We start from the raw sequence: 20,304 nt of genomic DNA, 5'->3' as shown, positions 1-20,304 counted from the left end.
ATGTAGTGGCAGGCAATTTGTTTGCCTTTAGAAACATCTTCTTTGCGATAGTCAGTAACTCCCCAAATCCCTTGTTGGATACACCATTCTTTGTCTTCTATTGCAGCAATTCCAGTGTGGTACTCAACTTTTTTTTGCCCCTCTTCAGTAGTCGGGTATAGCAATTTTTTATGATCCTCTAGCATGTGCTCGAACTTGATCTTCTCCTTATCACTTTCACATTCTCTCTGTGCATCACATATGGCCTAACCAAGATCATCATCGGGCTCATCTTCTGCCGCTACCTCTTCTTCAGCAGCTACCTCTTCTCTAGCTTCCCCCATTGTAGTATCATTAAAGGCACCGTATTCAGCAAAACCATGAATAATCATGTTGTCATCATCCCCTTCTTCATCATCTTCTTCCATTATAATACCTCTTTCTTCGTGCTTAGTCCAACAAATATAGTTTGGCATGAAACCCGGCGTAAATAGGTGTTCGTGAATTTTCCTTGAGTAAGAATAATCCTTCTCATTCTTACATAGAACACATGAAGAACACATAAAACCATTCCGCGTGTTTGCCTTGGCCACATTTAAGAAATCATGCACGCCCCTCATGAACTCTGGGGAGCAGCGGTCAGCATTGTACATCCATTGCCGGTTCATCTGCATTACGTATATGACGTACACCATATCAAAAACTTGTAATAACCCATATTATACAACATGCATGGTTAGTAGTTAATTAAAAGATTCAAAATATCCATCAATCAACATAATTAATTAATATCATATACCACATAGTTGTTTCACGTACTCTCAAACATTAATTTATTAAAGCCTTGATACAATGTAGACAATCTTAAATAGCACTAAACAAACTAAACCTACAATGCACTTCAGCAGAATAAGGATTTCACGACCAATTCCAACTAAAATAGACAAATCATTCTTCTGCTGGTTCACTGCCTCTTCATACATAGGTGCACTCTCATCAGTCGCCTCAGTCTCCTTTGCAAGAGATTTCAACCGTCACAAGATCCAGTGCCATCCCATTGAAATTACAACAACAAATCAAGAACTTTAATCAAAATCATCATGAAAAGGGGCCACAAACCATAGCAAAACATGACAAAAAAATTACTCACTTCGCGATCCGGACACGTGTAGAAGATGCGCCCTTGGTTTAGAACCTTCTTCTTCACCATGTACTCCCTCACAATCTTCTGCCCACACTTGCTACACGCAATGAGAGGGAGGTCCGGCCTCAGTCACTTAGGGACCCATGCGAGGTCGAGGACCCGGAAGCAGTCGCCATCTACGACTCTCTATACTCATTTTCATCAACTACTATAAGTTTCTCATTTTGTGAACCATGAAATTAAATGAGCTATATACTAAAAACCCTTTAATTTCTCAATTTACTAAACCATGCATGAAATGAGGCAATGAAAGGTGCATACTAGTTTTGATGAGCTACTATAAGATTCCTTCATCTACATATGCAAACTATCAAGTGATTTTGAGCTCAAATGCTATATAAATAAAAAATATCCACCATTATTCACAATCTAGAAAACAAAAAATTTCTCTATTTCTAGACCATGAAATGAGGCAATGAAAGGTGCATACTAGTTTTGATGAACTACTATAAACTTCCGTTATCTTCATATTCAAACTATCAAGTGATTTCGAGCTCAAATGGTATATAAATAAAAAAATCCACCATCATTCACAATCTAAAAAACCATAAATTTCTCTATTTCTAGACCAAGAAATGAGCCATGCTAGTGATGAAACAGAGGAGGATGAAGTTGGTAACCTTTAGAACCGAAGAATGGATGAAGGAATGAAGTCTTCACCAATCCCACAAGCATGAACTCCTTCCACGAGCAAGAACAGAGAGGAGGTAGAGAGCTTGAAATGGCTCGGGCTGGGGAAGGAAGAAAGGGAAAGCATATAGCCCGGGACATGTAGTCCCAGTTTGTGGTATAAACCCGGACTACAGGTAGCGTTCTAGTCCCGGTTGGAGCCACCAACCGGGATTAAAGGTTTAGTCACGTCTGCTAGCTCTAAACGGTACTAGAGGGTGACTTTTAGTCCCGGTTTGAACCACGAACCGAGACTAAAGGTCTCCTCCTGCTCCCCTCCTGCAAAAGCTACGCCTCTAACCGTTGGGCAGGGGACTTTAGTCCCGGTTGGTTGCTCCAACCGGGACTAATCCTGTCTTTAGTCCCGGACCCAAAAATGGCCAGGACTAAAGCCTCGAACCGAAAGTCTATTCTCTACTAGTAGAACAAAGCGTGGCATTTGGCGGGATCCTTTATGTTTCTCCATCGCCGCCTCCACATAATGACATAAGCAAAGGCACATGCGCCCTCATAAGTAAATAACCACATAAGACCTTGTTTAGTTATACTTGTATCCACCTTAATCTACGTGTGTTAGAGTGGATTAAGCTAAAACTTAGTGTAATTTCTATCTCAATTCGCTCCAACGCACGTAGACTGAAATAGATATGAGTGTGCATCCAAACAAGCCATAAGTAATTTAAACCCTTCAATTACTGGCGGTGAATTAGCGAGATACTAGTAGAAAATGGATGTGTATATAGAAGTGTATATCTACTCTACATTTTTTAGTGCTAATGTGCAGTGGTTACTGGATGATGATTCTATGATAGGCACAATAAATTTGCCACGTATGGCGGCCTTTTATTTATTAACTTGACTAACAAATATGTCCGTGCGTTGCAACGGGAAATAAAATGAAAGAGTCCCATGGAATAATAAGTTTTTTTGGTTTGGATAATAAAAAATCAATCATGTTTTATTAATTGTTGCCCGCGTCACTACACTTAGCCACATGTATATGGCTTTTTTTTTTATCTGGCTTGCGTATACAGCTGCACGAAATAAATCGATCATGTTTTATGGTTGCCCACGTCACTACACCAAACCACAGGTATATGGCCTTCTCTTTGTTTATCTGGCTTGTATATATAGCAACACGAAAGTTACAGAATCAAATTGCGCATAGCACCTGGGCTACTGGCTACCGCTGCTACCGTGCTAATGTGGACGGAGAGTTCGAACTGAAAAATTAGAAGGGTTCTCACCAGGACGTTCAATGGAAAAATAATAAATAAAAGAAAAAACAAAAATGATTTGAATTAGAATTTCTATTCAGGTTACTCGATCAGATTGAGAAGATCTATTTGGATTAGGATTTCTATCTACCTAGGTTATCCTAAGAAACCCCACATATACGACCTAATACGTTTTGGAATTGGACTCCGTATCATACTAGACAAGAGCTATTTTAACTCGCTATTCTAACTCGTATGAGAGCATGGGTTATATATATATAAGTCTGGACGAAAGAAACTCTCCATGGTTCGGTAGTTAGAGAGGAACGGACCAAAACAAATGGACGGTCCAACAAAATGATTGAAATTTTGCATCTTTATTATTAGGTATGTAGATATAGATATAGATATGTAAGGTGTGGAGTACTGCTTGGACACGAACTAATCGTAGCTTAGCTGGTTAGGTTTCTTGTTGCGAAATCTATCCATTCAGGCTCCGCTCGAATTTGGTTATTTTAGCTTTTTCGCTGCAAAGACTCGTGCTCATCTCACCGGCTGCATATAGCAGTTCCAAGTTTTATCTCACTGACAACCAACAACGGCAGGCTGAGATACATGTGTTGACTCCGTCAATTCGAGGTGCTCATATGGTTAGTGTGTCCATGTTTAGGAGTATTTGCATTTGTACTGTGTTTTGAAAAAAAAAAGCGAACACTAATCGGACAATTGGTGATTGGAGGAGCACATTAGCGAGATGTAATTTGGTTTTGCTACTTTGCACTGCTTTTCTTAGCTCGGGGACTACTCTTGCGTCCTAGTTATTTGTTTCCCTATTTGGTTAATTACTTGATCCAATGGATCCATGGGAACCAAACATTAAGGGCCTCTTGGACATAGAAATTTAATTTTTAAAAATAAGTTTAGTTTTACATGAAAAATGTAAAAATTAACGTTCCAAAGAGGGTTTATGAATGAAACTCATAAAAAACAAAAGATCATATAAGTTTTCCTTCCACCTTCAAAATAAAATCCAATAACCTAAGCATCTTGCTATATGAGACGAAAAAAGTCCAATTTCATGTCGAAAATCCCTGCCCAGGTCTAGTCCAAACTCGTCTGCTATTTTTCACGGACCACATCAAAATTATTTTTCAAACCGGACACAGGTCTAGTCCAAAACGTGTGCTGTTTTTCAATATGGAAACATCAGCCTAGGCTCGAGAGCTAGCAGCCTGTTCGGCTGGGACTAAAATGATTGTATATGATTATGAATTAATATTGTTGGTTGATTTGATGTGAGAGAAAAATACTATTTTAATTAGAAATTTACGATCGTTTACGACGGAGCTAACATGCTGTGAGTCGCGGTTTGCTGTCCTTGCGTAAGGCTTTTGTTCTGGGCCGGGCCGGGCCGGGCCTGAAATGATCGGGTCTAGACTCCACCATCAACCGACGTGTCCGACGATGGAGCTCCCATCCGGGCCGGCGGGCCCCTTCAGGCTAGAGGCTACCGCGTCGGCGCGCACGTGCCGCTGGCGTCTCCCCGGGCCACTCTCGGACTGGCCCAGCCGCGCGTTTCCAAATTCCAAACCCTCTCTCTCTGTGTCTCTCGTAACCCGATTCGCTTACATGACAGGTAGGCCTGCATGATTCCGGGTCCACATGGCAACCAAACGTGCGCTTCAAGGCTGAGGTCACAGGCAGACCAGACACTGGATTTTTTTTAAATAAATAAAACGTAACCAGACACTGGAATAAAGCGTGTGGTTGCATTGAGTAACTTGTATGGGTGCCAACCACATTCTGCCAACCGTTACACATGACAGACAGGTAGGCAAAGCTAATGTGCCAAAGGAACGCATATATATGGACACATGCGAGATGTTCGCTGGTCTGGTTCCAGCGAACCAGCCGGCTGGTTCTCTTCTGGAGATTCAGTCAGTTTTAGATGTTATAGTATTTTTTTTCACAATAAATTAGTTGAAATAGTATTTTTTAGCTAAGTTTTAGACCAGCGAACGAGACCATGGTTAGGTGCACTCGCCAAGAGCAAGAGGGAAATAAACGCGCACGTATCATTTGATTCCAACCGTAAAGATTGCTGCTGTTTTCGGCCATGTTTAGATTGCAAAAAATTTCAACCCGATGAATAGTAGCACTTTCGTCTTATTTGGTAAATATTGTCCAATCGTGGACCAACTAAGCTCAAAAGATTCATCTCGTGATTTTCAACTAAACTGTGCAATTAGTTTTTTTTTATCTACATTTAATACTCCATGCAAGCGGCTAAAAATTGATGTGATGGAGAAAGAGTGAAAAAACATCTAAACAAGGCCTTTGTTTCGAAAGAGAAGAGATTTGCTCCTCCGCCGGTTTGAAGTGGAGTGGAAAGGCCTCTCCATCCCGCCCTGTTAAAGTAGATGGACAAATGATCTAAATAATAAAGCCCAACATTATCATGGCCCCGTTTGGCTCGCTGAAACTTGGCTGAAAGTGGTTGAAAAACACTGTTCTGGTTAAAATATTGTGAGAGAAAAATACTGTTCCGGCTGAAAAAAGAAGCCGAACAAGCCGAATATAAGGTAAGCCGAACGAAGCCCATATACTATATATATATATATATATATATATATATATATATATATATATATATATATATATATATATATATATTACTGCCCTCTCTCGTGGAAAAGACTACTTTTTTTCTTTGAACTAATTGGGAGAAAGTATTTTGAGCATATTATTACATCCAGAGCACAATAGCGAGATGAAGATTGATCATTGGGAGTTTTATTTATTTTTTTTAAAAGAAAAGGCTCAACGGACATAATTGCGTGTAAAACCGTTCGTCCAGCTTTCTCGAACAACATAGCGTGGAGAATTTTGAAACATTATTTTAAAATAACACATTTTTGACCCAAAGGAAATTGCTTGTTGCAAAAGTGGCGCACTAAAATGCCAATGATGTGACTGTTGACCTGTGCTGGAACTCACATTCTAAAAAAGACAAGATCCAACCTAGTAAAATGATACGAGCAATTTATAAAAGATGACCCACGTGGAAAAAAGCCATCCACAAATTAAAAGGAATATTGCTAGATGTCATATCGTGAATAGATTCTTTTTCTCCTTTGGTCTAGAGACTAAGGCCTTGTTTAGATCACCTCTAAATTCCAAATTTTTTTATTCTCTCTTCATCACATCAATTTTTGTACGTATGTATGGAGCATTAAATGTAGGTAAAAAAAATAACTAATTGTACAGTTTGGTTGTAAATCACGAGACGAATCTTTTGAGCCTAGTTAGCCCAAGATCGGACAAAGTTTGTCAAATACAAACGAAACGTGCTACAGTATCCAGATTGCAAAAATTTGCAATCTAAACGAGGCCTAAGAGGCAACGGGATATTTGGATTTCAAGTTCTCAATTCTTCTCAGGGCCAGTTTAGTTCCACCCCATTTTGCAAAATTTTTCAAGATTCTCCGTCACATCAAATCTTTAGACACATGTATGAAGTATTAAATATAAATAAAAAATAAAACTAATTATACAGTTTAGACGAAATTAACGAGACGAATCTTTTAAGCCTAATTAGACTATGATTGGATACTATTTACCAAATAACAACGAAAATGCTACAGTAGCATTTTACCAAAAATTTTGGCATCCAAACAAGCCCTCAAAGCAACACCCTCACGATAATAACGTGGTTGAATCTGTCAGCCTATAGGGTATAAAAGAAAAGGCTCCTATGCCATTTGATTTGGAGGTGGAAGCGGTAATTGTGTTTGGTTGAGTCCGAAAGAAGGCGCTTGCCTACGAGGTTTTAGGACAGGTGTAAATAGAGTGAAAATTTAGTTCTTAACACCTTTTTTTATGGGTATGGCCACGCACAACACAGTGATATAGATCTGCGCCGGGGTCAAAGAAGATTTACTATTCCATGTAAACACGATATCCACTGCAGTATTCAAGTTTGAAACCTTTTATAGAAAATACTGCAATGTTCAAAGTTTGAAATCTAGAACGTCTATACTTGGGGCAGAGTACATAAGAACAACTCCCCATGAGCTAGCCAGCCTGGGCGACGATCCTGGCGGCCGCCCCCCGCACCCCCACCGCCTAGTAGATCCAACCACTACTGCAACCCCTGCCTCCTCCGGTTGCGTCGTCGCACGAACCTACGCCACCACCTCCTCCCCGCCGCCGGACTCCAACCCGGCGCCGGCGGCTCCCCTTCCCTCCCTTCCCCTCCTTGCTCCATCCACACCTGTAGACCCCACCGCCACCATCACAAGCCCTGCCTCTCCCGAATGCAACACCACCAGATCCTGCGCTGCCACCACCTCTCTGTCGTCGCCACCGCAATCCGCCGCCCCGACACAGGCTTCCACTTCCTTCCCCGCTCCACTCAGATTCGGAGCTCCCACAACACCGGTGATGCCGCGGGATCCGAAGCTAGAGCTAGGGTTGGGGCTGGGATCCGGAGCTGTCGCGGCCGCCACCGAGTTCACCGCCGCCAGGTCCAGGGCTAGGGCGACGCTGCGGGCTCCCTCAACACTAGCGACGCAACTACCGCCGGGCGCTACCGTCGCCATGCACACCCCCACCGGGCCCAAATCCGTTGCCGTCCTGCCTATGCCTGACACAGTTGGAAGAATTGAGGACGAGACACTGGTCATCATCGAGGATGTCACAGAAGGCGAGGACGAGGACGAGGAGGAGGAGGATGCACGCTCGGGCAGGTTCTCACCATCCTCCCTCTCCGCGCTTGCCCCCCTTCTTCCCCACCCGTTGGTCAGCTGGCAGGAGCAAGTTCCGATGTTGGGAGAAGGACCCCGGTGTGGGTAGCTCCGACGACGAACTCGCTTCTTCTGCCACGCGCTTGTCGTACCTGGATGCCGCTCGTAAGGCTCTTTGGGCCACGCCTCCACCGTTTGTTGGGGCTTCGGACACGACGCAGTGCACTGCCGCCATGGAGAGAACTCATCCAGTGCCTACGAGGGGGGAGCGGCGCCGTCGACACAGGACCGGTGTGCCCAATGGCTGTGGGACTCCACCGCTGAACGCCGTGCGAGTGCTCGCGATGCGTCACCTTGGTACGTAGCCGACGGCAAGAGTCCCGGTGCACCAGCGCCTCGCCCTGCGCCATAGGGCGTCGGTGCCTAACACATCCCGACAGCCCCATCGAGGGCCCAACATCGACGCCAATGGTTTCTAGATTATTGTGAGTCATCGTCATCGGCACTACCTGGGGGAAATGGCACCCAAACGCCACCGCCCCATCCTGCCGGAGCTTGCGGGTCTCTGCTTCAACGTCTCGCACAAGACCACATCGCCGCTCAGTGTCGCTCCCCGTCCCGCTGCTTCCGTTGCTAGGGTACCGGCCATCGGGCCAAGGCATGCAAGCGTGTGTAGGGTCAAGATGGCGGACTAAAGGGGGGTGAATAGTCCTTTCTAAAACTTAATCGTGTCGGCTAACAAATGTGGAATTAAAACTATCCGTCTAGTCAAGACTACACCCCTCTATCTAAGTTCACAAGCACCTTGTAAAGATCCTAAAGAGGCAACAAAGGTGTCGGGCTAACTAGTGCCCACCTATCTAATTCTAGCTTGCAAGGTCACATCAACCTATGCAGCTAGTACTTCAAGCAAACAGGGGAGCACCTACAAAAACTAGTGAAGCAAAAGCACAAAGCCACCTAAGCTCACTAGCAATGCTCAATAACAAGGCTACACAAGCCAAATTATAGAGCGTAAATTACTTAGCTACATAAACTAAGCAATGTGACTAACAAGGTTACTAGAACCAAATTAGCCACGCAAGGGAGCTACTTCTATGCTACACAAGCAAGAAGGCAACTAGCAAGCTACTAAAGCTAAACTAGTCACAAGAGCAACTACACAAGCACAATGTAAATAAAAGTAATACAAGCTTGTGTTCATGGAATGCAAACCACCAAGAAGATGATGAAGACAATGTTGACACGGTGATTTTCTCCTGAGGTTCACTTGGTTGCCACCAAGCTACATCCCCGTTGTATCGACCACTCACTTGGTGGTTTGGCGGCTAATTGGCATCACCCGCTAAGCCCGCATGTCGGGCACCGCAAGAACCTACCCCAAAAAGTGAGGGTAGCTCAATGACACGCTCAATTAGAGTTACTCTTCGCGATCCCCGCGGGGTGAGCACAATCTCCCTTACAAATCCTCCTCCGGAGCACCACACAATCTTCTTGCGTGCTTCAACAGAGTCACAAGCCACCAAGCCATCTAGGAGGTGGCAACCTCAAAGAGTAACAAGCATCATTGGCTTGCAATGCGATCACCTAGTGCCACCCGGAGCAACCTCACGATACAATCACACTAGACTCACTCACTTACTCAATTGAATGAACACTATCAAGCAAGAGTGGGTTAGAGGGATCCCAAGCATCACCACATAGACACCAAGGCTCTAGTGTGCTCAGCAACCGGCCAAATGCCAGCCAACATTTCTATTTATAGCCCCACGGGCTAAACTAGTCGTTACCCCTTCACTAGACTTTCTGTGATGCGACCGGACGCGCAGATCACCTTGACCGGACACACCCGGTTAGCGTCTGGTCATAATCCACCATCCACATGTCAGCATGGATTCAACCGTGCACGTTGATCTTCAACGGTCGGTAGCTACGTCCCAACGGTCAAGTGATGACCGGACGCGCCGAGCCCTAGCCTAATGCTATCACGGCGCGTCAGATCACGCGTGCCAATGCTCGACCACCATCTGACCGGACGTGACTGCGCGCCACCTGACGCTGCACCACCACCTGAGTCAGGTCGACTCTAGAGAGCTCCCGAAGCCTCTAAACTACGACCGGACGTGTCAGGTTGGTCACGATCGGACGCAGCACTTGAGTCCGGTCCTTCACTGCTTGCCACGTGTCACTGCTGCTCCTCACGCCAAGACATCAGCGTACGTCATGACTGATCGGACGTAGCCTCAGCGCGTCAAGTCACCTCTTCACGCCAACGTCCGATCACATGACCGAGACCGTGCCCTCTTTGGAACACATGACCAGACACGTAGGTCCAAGCTAGGCCTGTGTCCGGTCACCTCAAGTGACCTATTTCGCCTCCATTTCTTCGCCGAGTTGATCCGTTTCAACTCCAACTTCTTCTCCTTTGCAAATGTACTAACACCATCAAGTGTACACCACCATGTGTGTGTGTTAGCATTTTCACAATCATTTTAAAGGAGTTAATCACTCAACTTGCCATGTCACTCGATCCTAGCAACGATGCAAAGTTAGATCACTCGAGTGGCATTAGATGACCGATATGTAAACAAGTTTGTCTCTCTTGATAGTACGGCCATCTATCATAAACCCGGTCATCAACTTCTCTACATACCTATGACCGGTGAAATAAAATACCCTAGGTTATACCTTTGCCTTGCGCATTCTATTCCATCTCCTCAAATATCGATGCAACACATGCACCAACATGATCAATGATGATATGATCCACTCCATATCATCACGTGACCGTATTGGTTCATCGATCATGACCCCACTTAATCTTTACCATTACTTCGGTCCATCGACACTAAGTCATCACTTAACTTACCCTTCACACTTGCAACCGGTCCATTGAGCCAAATCATGTCTTGATCTTCTCCACCTTGATCATATGATTCAATGTCATGTCTCATGTGCAATGAGCTCCTTTATCATCATATGTGTGAGCTTTGCAATATCTTTGAGCCATCTTCACCGTCATGGCATATGTTGCTCACACACATGTACTTGTAGACTAATCATCTGTGTATCTTACTCAAACACAATTAATCCATCTAAGGTTGTCGCTCAATTACCAAAACCAAACAAGAACCTTTCAGCGTGGTCGTTTGCCTGCGTGCAAGCGAGGCTCTTTGCCGGCGTGCAACCCTTTGTCCTCAGAGGCACATCACCCCGGCCGGGTTGCCATGGCGAGTCGCCTCGATGGTTGCGACGCGCCAGGCCAGGCGACGACACCGTCGTCACCTCGTCGTGTGCAGCAGTCGATCACGCCGTCATCGTCACCATAGCAGCAGCCTACCGCTATCACCACCTCTGGGTGACACTGATAGCCGTCCTAAGATCAAGGTCTTCATTGTCCCGAAGAACACGGAGCTTGTCACGTCTGAAGCGGACTTTTCCCTTGTTTTTGTCGCGCTCGTTGGTGGGAAGCAGCCAGCTGTCTCGCTAGAGGAGTTCTAGGCGCACCTTGCCTCGACGTTCGAGGTGTTGGAGGGCGCGGCCAGCGTCTGTGCCAGGCTTGGGGGCAACTTTGCACGTGAGCGTCAGCTGGACGACCGCCCTAGCTCGTCGTGCGAGGTTGTTGGTCTTGAGGCTAAGGCGGACCTAGTGCTGTGGAGCCGGCCGAGGGAACTGCCACCCACAGTCGTCTCAGCGCTAGACCCAATGTTGGTTGAAGTGGCAATCCAAGTTCCGCCCCCAAACCGTCGCTCCACTTCAGAACCAGGCCATGGGGACATGGGCACCATCGTGGTCGGCGATCCTAGCGATATCCAGCCGGTCTTGACTTCACCCAGGGGAATGGAGATGCTGGGCACATCGAGGGACTCCTCGAGCGTTGACGACACGGGTCTGCCAGCGTCGTCGGGGCCTGTACCCCTACACTTCATGAAACACTGGAGGCGTGGTTTTGCCTTACGTTGCAGACGCCCCTCATCCATGGGCCGCCTAGGCTGCACAGGCACCGGACGTTGGTCTCCGTTCGGTCGTTGTGGCGTAGTGACCGTCTTGCTGCGAAGCCACGCGAGGCGGACTCCACCAAGCAGGCTCAGTGCGTGCTCATGCAGAAGCTGGGAGTCACAGCAAGCTTGCCCAACGTCAACTTTGAGATGGTGCGCAAGTACAAATCAACCTTCCAGGCGCCGTTATCGGCCTCCACGTAGGAGGCGCTGCAACTTCTTTTCGGTGGGGAATTTGACCCGTTGGCCATGAACTTGGATGAGGTTTGAGGTATATTCTTGTCTCAGTAGCAAAATTGTATCTTATATAATCACGACCGTGTGTGAGAGATGTGTGCTGTGGGTTTGATAATTTTATAACAAAATTTTCTACTTCTGCTTAATGAAAAACGTGGCAAGACCTGATCTTAAAAAAAAAGAAATCTAGAACGTCTAAACTCAACACCAGGAGAGAGTGTACCCATTTACGCGACGAAAACGCGGTCCCCGAATTGTACGGGCCGTCCTGCAGGAGGCATCCAACGTAAGCTACAGTACACCTCAAATATATCGGAGCGACGGCAGTGGCCAACGCGGCATCCACTGCAGACGCCGAGAGACGGACGCGGCTGCCGCTGGCGTCTGGCGAGAGCGGTAGGAAAGAGAAACAAGAGCGCAGGCAGGCATCGGCACCAGTCAAAGCCACCGTCTTGATTACCCTTCCGTTTGTAAAACCTCTGTCTCGCCCACCAATAAAGTCCACAGCGATTTCATTTCTTTCCCCAATTCCGTCCACCAGCTCGCACCAGAGACCAGAGAGCAGCACACCAAGCAAGCGCGAGGGGGAGAAGAGACGAAGGGAAAAAAAATTTCGGAGCTGCTGAGCTTTGTCCCCGGAGGCGGCGAGGCGTATAGCCATGGAGCGGGAGGGGGAGGCGCCGGCCGCCACCGCCGTCGTGCGGAGGGCGCCCTCGACGGCGCCGTCGGCGCGGGTGTCGATCTGGGAGTCGGTGCGCGCGTGCGGGGTGTGGTCGAAGGAGGTGGACAAGGCCGAGCTGCGGAGGCAGGTCGTCATGCCGCTCTACCTGCGCCGCGCCGTCGCGGTCGCCGTCAAGGCCAAGGACGAGGCCGCCGGCGTGGCGGCGGCAACCGCGGAGGACCAGGCGGGGGAGGACGCGGACGGCCCGGCGGTGGCGCCCGTGGTGGTGTTCGTCAACTCGCGGAGCGGCGGGCGCCACGGGCCCGAGCTCAAGGTGCGGTTGCACGAGCTCATCACCGAGGAGCAGGTGGGTGACGCCATGGAGATTCTCTCGATGCTCGTGCAACTCTGCTTGCCCCAATTTTACTCCCCCTTTTTTTGTTCTCCCCAAATCGTAGTTTTGCTTTCGCGTTTGTCGATGCCGCTTTGTCGGTCGCTTGGTGTTTGAGCTTGCAAGTGATCGCTCGTGACACTCTAGTGGAATTTCACAGCGATTTTGACCTCAGAGACGTGTTTTTAGTCGAATTCCCTGGGTTCTCACATTGGTATTTTTGGAAAGAGAATATTAGCGTCACGCGATCTGTATGACGGCTCTCTAATAAAGCAGTAAAGCCTTGTGTGGATCAATTCAAACGTTACATGTTAGGTTAGCAGGCCGCCACTGCCTTTTTTGTGGAATTCACATGATAGATTGATATTGGTTCGACGGAAGACAAATATTTGTTGGATGGCTTAAAAAAAACAGTTATTTGTTGGCATAATAAATGCTTTGTACCGTTGGCTGTTGGGAAGGCTGTAGCTATTTGCATCTCACTTTGTCACATGGCCTCGGGCCTCGTTTAGATTGTAAATTTTTGTAATATGGACACTGTAGCACGTTTCGTTTGTATTTGATAAACTTTGTTCGATCATGAACTAACTAGGCTCAAAAGATTCGTCCCGTGATTTACAACCAAATTGTGTAATTAGGTATTTTTTTTACCTATATTTAATACTCCATGCATGCGTCCAAAAATTGATGTGATGGAGAGAGTGTGAAAAAATTTGGAACTATGATGGGATCTAAACAAGGCCTCGGATATATATAGGAGCAGATGAAAAATATTTAATTTGGTTGGTAGCAGGCAGGGGACGAATGGATCATGGATGACCTAGATAGAGATCATGTAGCATGATCGTTCTGTGGTCTTTCTGGGGGAAACAACTTTCAGGGTGATAGCATCCAGAGGGCAGTGATGGGACGTCCTTCTACTTCTTAGCTTGACATTTCTCTTGATAGGAAACCAGAGCTGTCAGCGACACTGATTTTGACACTGTTTGAATCTATCTAAATTTCTTATGCATTAAATCTTTGGGAATTTGGTTAACTTGTTGGTTGCTGATGTAACTATGGAGTATAAAAGGGCTATAACTGATGAAAAACTATAGGTAGAAAATTTATACAATTCCATGGAATCTGATAGGCTTGTGCATTGCTCTTAAGAGGTTGGACACCTCATCTAGCATTTTCTGTTGTTGATACGAACTATCAATTGGTCGAAACTGAACAGTATATACTGACAACCATTTTCCCAGGTCTTTGATCTTTCTGTTGTGAAGCCTTCAGATTTTGTTCACTATGGTTTGAGTTGTTTGGAGAAGTTAGCTGACCAAGGCGATAACCGTGCGAAGGCCGTTCGTGAGAAAATGAGAATTGTGGTATGTGCTTGATTCCTTTTGTTGTAATAGTGCCTTTCTTTATATTAACAACACACATCCAATTTTCTTTCCCTATCTAATAATTTATGAAAGGCTGTGGCTTTCTTCACTAATTTGAGCATCCAATAAATGGTTTGTGATGTTGCTTACACATTATCCTCCAACTACTTTGTGTAACATCCATGTGCTAGTTTTTCCTGGCAGGTTGCTGGGGGTGATGGCACAGTTGGTTGGGTGCTTGGATGTCTCTCGGATCTTTATAAGTTGAAAAGGGAACCAGTTCCACCTACAGGAATCATTCCACTTGGTACAGGAAATGATCTTGCTAGATCGTTTGGATGGGTAATGACCTATATATATTTGTTCTTTTACTTCTCTATGTAAATCTGTTTTCAATCCAAACAACTAATTAGCTCGTGCATAGGGTGGCTCTTTTCCCTTTGGCTGGCGCTCAGCTGTAAAGCGTTATCTCAGCAAAGCTTCCACTGCTCCCATTTGCCGTCTTGACAGGTTTGATCTTTGTTTGTTTTTTTGGCACTTTTTTTTTGGTTATACACATTCAAGTTTGACTAGTTGATTATCTAGAGGAGAAAACAATTAATATTGTGGAGTAGCTGGTCTTCTACTCCACCTTAATAAAAGTTCTGATCTACTATCTGCTTATCTGCTATAAATTCGCCAATAGTGAAGCAAGTTATTGCTCCATATAACTTGTGCACGTCTTTGTCACATTTGATCTCTTAGGGGTCTTTGCTTTGTGCCCTGGCAGACTTGCCTGGCGCAGGCAGCGATCCCAAGTGTCCCATTTTGGATACCTGTGGCTGCTGTCGCTCCTAGGAGGGTGCAAACCAAACACACCCTTAGTACCTGAGATGACTACTTACTCTAGATAGGCAGAATAATGTATTGTGATATTAATGGGTGTGTTTGTACATCTATATGATAGCATCATAACATAGTATCTACTGTATATGTTATGTTCCTATGCAGGTGTTTCATCCGTTTATATGCTGATAACCTCTACTGTTGTCCATGCAGCTGGCAAACTGTAATTCAGATGCCAGAAGGAGAAATAAAAGAGTTGCCATATGCACTTAAGAAAGTGGAACCTGGAGATCGGTTGGAGGTCAGCCAGGTTTGACTATCACTTCATGTCTTCGTCTGGATTTATATGCTACTTAAATATAAGTCGCCTACATTCACTACTCTTTCCATCTAAGCTCCTCTTATCGAGTTTGTTTATACCTTACAAATGCTAAGATTGCAAATGATAACAGAATCTGATAAGTAATGTTAGAACAAGATAGTAACATAAAAATAATGTGGTTGCTTGTTAAAAAGGCGCTGGAGGTTGTATTTTGTAGAGTATGCCATAGTACATTTAGTGATTTCTGATTTGGATTTATTAAAATGCTAATCTTATATGGTGCAGGAGAACGGCACAGAGTTATCCGAAAAGGCTTCTTTCTATAAAGGAGTATTCTACAACTACCTTAGCATTGGTATTTCGTTTGTTACCTTTCTCTTTGTTAAGGGTTTTCTTTTTTATCAGTTGAAAGGTCTCAAAGGTTTCATTTGCTGAGATAATAATGCTCAAATATGAATCCTTCAGAAGTTTGAAGCTAGTGCAGTAGATAGACTCAGATGTTCCATTTCCTTAGGTTTCATCAAGAATTTGAATTTTGATTAATGTTTTTAGTTGTTATAGTTTATTTTCATTGATAAATTTGCTATTTACTTTGAATAGGGATGGATGCTCAGGTTGCATACGGCTTCCATCATCTTCGTGATGAAAAACCGTATCTTGCACAAGGACCAGTTGCAAATAAGGTTCTAATAGGAACCCTCCAATGGTGTAATCTTAATATTGTCTCGCTTAAATACTGTGCTGTATGTTTCATCATTGTTATGTATGAAGTGTGATTATTGGCTAGCTCTCTTATTTTTGAGAATTGATTATTGGCTAGCTCATTTTGTTGGAACTACATAGCAAATTATTTTACTGAGTGAGCAGCATATATCCTTCCACTGAGACTGCCGGTTAGCAATATCTTTGTAGGTTGCCTGTTTCATCAGAATCTCATAATTATGATGATAAAATACCATGTAACGCCACACAGAAAAAAAAAAGGAAATTCTTAATCTCCTTATATTGTTATATATCTGTTGGATGAGCTGATGGTACTGCAAATTCTTCTAGACTATAACATTTTTTTTCTTGAACAAGCATGAGAGCTGTGTATCATTTTATTAAGAAGAAGCGAATTAGTAAAGGTGAGAGGGCAGAAAGTCCCTCCCCCGAAACACAACCCCTTGAACACACCTCAAACACATACCCTGAGAGAAACTGGAAAGGATTTGCCACACAAAAAGTTGTAGGTGACCAGCTCGCCCAAAAGATAGGGCTGGCAGCTGTAAATATACTCCCTCCGTACCCAAATAAGCCAAACATTTATGAGTTTGACCAACTTTATAGGGAAAAACATATCAGTATCTATGATACCAAATAAGTACACTATGAAAATATATTTCATGGTGTATCTAATAATACTAATTTTGTGTCATAAATATTTGTGTTCTTTTCTATAAAGTTCTGTCAAACTTACAAAAGTTTGACTTATGACAACTCTAGAAGTTGATTTATTCGGGGGTGGAGGTAGTATAACATTATAACCTACGAATAAGGAAAAAGAAAATAGGCTTCAAAGGCTTATATATATGCAAGTTTTTTTTTTTTCCATTTCATTTCCTTTAGCATATTCCTCTGGTACCTCCCAACTTCCTTTGGGACTAAAAGGCTTTGTTGTTGCATGCCATTTGGTATGCCAGATTCATGTCTTGGGTATTTACGTGACATAAAGTGGTTCTGCTGATGATCTCTGTTTTCTTACCCTATGCAGCTGATTTATGCTGGATATAGCTGCACTCAGGGGTGGTTTTGTACACCTTGTACAGCAAGTCCTCAGCTAAGGTAAACGATATGCTTTTACATGAACTTTGAACTATTCCTTCTCTAAGCTGCTCAAAATTGTCCTGCTACCTATCCAAAGCTCACATAATTCTTTGTTGATGCAGGGGGCTTAAGAACATTTTGCGACTTTCCATTAAAAAGGCCAATTGTTCAGAGTGGGAGCAAGTTCAAATGCCTTCAAGGTTAGTTATTGATATCTTTAACATTATAAAGTATAAACAGGCTACGGCAAAGAGCCTTAAGAACCTTGAAAATTTCCTGTGATACTTTGCCACTTCGTATGCGAATTTCTGTGTAGTTTAGGAATTAGTTTCTGACATTCACACCTATACTTATACTCCCTCTAGTCATATTTACATGATGTTTGAGCTTTTTAGAAAGAGTACAAGAATACTTTATGTTTTCTATGTTTGGTTCCAACTTCGGAGTTTGCACTATTTATCGCTCAAATGAACTGTTGCAATCATCCCTTGATTAGCTAGCTAATTACTACTAGGGACCAAAGTACCTTAATTGCTAGCCTCTTCACAACGTCGTCTAAACTGGCAAGTTGGCCCCTGCAAATAGCACGGTTAGACTCGTTACAATATTATTTTAATCATCATAATCCCTTTGATGGTAAATATAAGCTTCTTAGATATTTGGTATAAGATCAATACCCTTTATTAAAAAAATCACAAAAATGAATAAAAGAGCAAAAACTTAGTACTTACAATACAGTTGTACATAACAAAAAGATGGGGCACTGCAACTATGCCATTACAAATAAATTTCTGTTGTTGCATTGGATATTCAGTTTTGGTATAATTGTACTGGAACAAAGTTATTATGTTTTATAATTCAAATCAGAGTATATCAAATAATGCTGGAGAGGAATTGCCCTGCTGGATTTACATATTTGATTAGTATCTAGAATGACTATGTACAGGTGCAGTTAGTTTTGGATTACCGAGGTAGTACATGGCAATGACTCTGATTTGCTACTGTACATGAACTGATATGGCAGACACCTATATGGCTCACAATTCTTTTTAGCTGCAAATGTCCTATGTAAAGGCATGAAGTTGTATGTGGAGCTTCTTCATATCAGTTTGCAACTACACTGGCATAGTCACAGCTGTATTATTCAAAGTGCACATAACTTTTGAACTACTATCTATATTATGTCACAAGATTCTAGTTTACTAATCAATATCTGAATGCCTTGGATACTCATCCAATTGTTGTGAAAACTGGATGGTATATCCGCTCATAACAGATGCTAGAATGCTAGATGAGCATGCCTATAGAGAATTATCGTCTAAACTATTTACTGTTGAGGAGGATGCCCTGGAACTGCACTCACATCCTTTTCTCTGATAATGCAGTGTTAGATCCCTAGTTGTCCTAAATCTATACAACTATGGCAGTGGAAGGCATCCATGGGGTGATCTTAAACCTGAGTATCTTGAAAAGGTTAGTACTTGGATTGCCATGTGAATCACATATGATTTGACAATTTTACTTTCTGTTCCTAAATATAGGCTTTTGAGATCTTTTGACAACTCAAGTAGATGCCTTTGATGTTGCAAAATGGTTTAAAAAATGGGTCAGCTTAGCATTACTTTTCTAGAACTATTACTGTTTCTTTCAAGAATATGAAGTAGCCAGAATCAGTTTCAACTAGTGGGGTTTGTACAAGGGTTTTGTTTCTTTTGTGCACAATGGAATGTGATGTTAGCATTTTCTACCGATTTGCAGAGAGGCTTTGTTGAAGCTCATTCAGATGATGGCTTACTTGAAATATTTGGTCTGAAGGAAGGTTGGCATGCTTCATTTGTTATGGCTGAGCTTATCAAAGCAAAGCACATTGCCCAGGTACTTTATTTTTGTTGCCTTACTTTTTTGCATCATGTGTCTGCAAAAGATTTGTCTGTTGGGATAATCAGAGTGATAAGCAACTGTGTTGTTGTGATTTTTTTTTTTTATGAGACACCTTGATGTTGGGTTTTTTTTGCTAGTCATAATTATTTGGTATATTAAGGTTGTAGAAATTTGTGGGGCTTAGTTTAGTCGATGTTATTGAGCAGTTTAGTCAATGTCCTGAATTGTTCCTAACACGTCTTGTCCTACGAATGCTTTTTAATGGACTATATGATCCAAATCCATTTCCTGCTATCAGGCTGCAGCTATCAAATTTGAAATGAGGGGTGGCGAGTGGGATCGAGCATATATTCAAATGGATGGAGAGCCATGGAAACAACCACTCTTACAGGAGCACTCAACCATTGTGGAAATAAACAAAGTTCCCTATCATTCTCTCATGATAAATGAGGAGCAATGAGATTTCCCTATGTCAATCAGGTAAAATTCCAAAGTCCTGTGTTTCTTTAGGGTACCATTTCCTTGTTGGCATATCATTTCCTGATATCACCTCTGGTCTCATTGCAAATTGTATCAGGGTTGCATTCATAGATCGTTAGAATTGTGTACAGTTCAGGAGAAGCGGGCACTAGATTCTTAGAACTGGGTGGACTGCCGCGAGGATGCATGTTCGTTGGCCTTTACCGTGCCATGGTCGAAGTCATGGCCGGCGCATGATATGGCACCATGCATTGTTGTATTGTATCATATGCGTTGTTGTATCCTAAGTTCTTTTTGAAGGAAACAAAAGCTTGATTTGTTTGTATTGTAACGTTGTGTGTCAATGCAAAAGAATAATCTGGTGAAAAACACCTTATTAACTGTCAAATTGGACAGTTTGCTGTTTGCACTGTCCTAGAGCATGTTCATTTGCGTACGCGACGTGGTTCGCTCTCAAAATTTTCTTTGCCGTGACAACTATATCATCGTAGAAGCGCTGCTTTTTCTGGTTCAGGTCAGTTA

At 43.6% G+C, this 20,304-nt stretch overlaps 1 protein-coding gene across 1 annotated transcript; it reads left to right on the top strand.

Moving 5' to 3' along the window:
- The first annotated feature begins 12,401 nt into the window (after positions 1 to 12,401).
- LOC136478224 (diacylglycerol kinase 7-like) lies at positions 12,402 to 20,187 on the top strand. The gene is made up of 13 exons (XM_066476581.1): positions 12,402 to 13,077; positions 14,346 to 14,468; positions 14,673 to 14,810; positions 14,893 to 14,978; positions 15,507 to 15,603; positions 15,901 to 15,970; positions 16,216 to 16,298; positions 17,369 to 17,439; positions 17,544 to 17,621; positions 18,807 to 18,894; positions 19,180 to 19,296; positions 19,601 to 19,782; positions 19,880 to 20,187. Exons 1-12 carry the CDS (start codon positions 12,709 to 12,711, stop codon positions 19,760 to 19,762), a joined length of 1,482 nt encoding a protein of 493 aa, XP_066332678.1. The 5' UTR covers positions 12,402 to 12,708; the 3' UTR covers positions 19,763 to 19,782; positions 19,880 to 20,187.
- The last annotated feature ends 117 nt before the right edge of the window (positions 20,188 to 20,304 follow it).

The sequence above is a fragment of the Miscanthus floridulus genome, chromosome 8 (genome assembly GCF_019320115.1).
Source record: "Miscanthus floridulus cultivar M001 chromosome 8, ASM1932011v1, whole genome shotgun sequence".
Taxonomy (NCBI): Eukaryota; Viridiplantae; Streptophyta; class Magnoliopsida; order Poales; family Poaceae; genus Miscanthus; species Miscanthus floridulus.
This window is presented reverse-complemented; position numbering and strand designations above follow the sequence as displayed.

Bases quoted from the DNA above. Each gene is read 5' to 3' on its own strand.
- LOC136478224 (XM_066476581.1), top strand. From the start codon at position 12,709: ATGGAGCGGGAGGGGGAGGCGCCGGCCGCCACCGCCGTCGTGCGGAGG. The intron at 16,299-17,368 runs GTTCTAATAGGA...TACCCTATGCAG, and splicing joins AAGGACCAGTTGCAAATAAG to CTGATTTATGCTGGATATAG. The intron at 19,297-19,600 runs GTACTTTATTTT...TCCTGCTATCAG, and splicing joins AAGCAAAGCACATTGCCCAG to GCTGCAGCTATCAAATTTGA.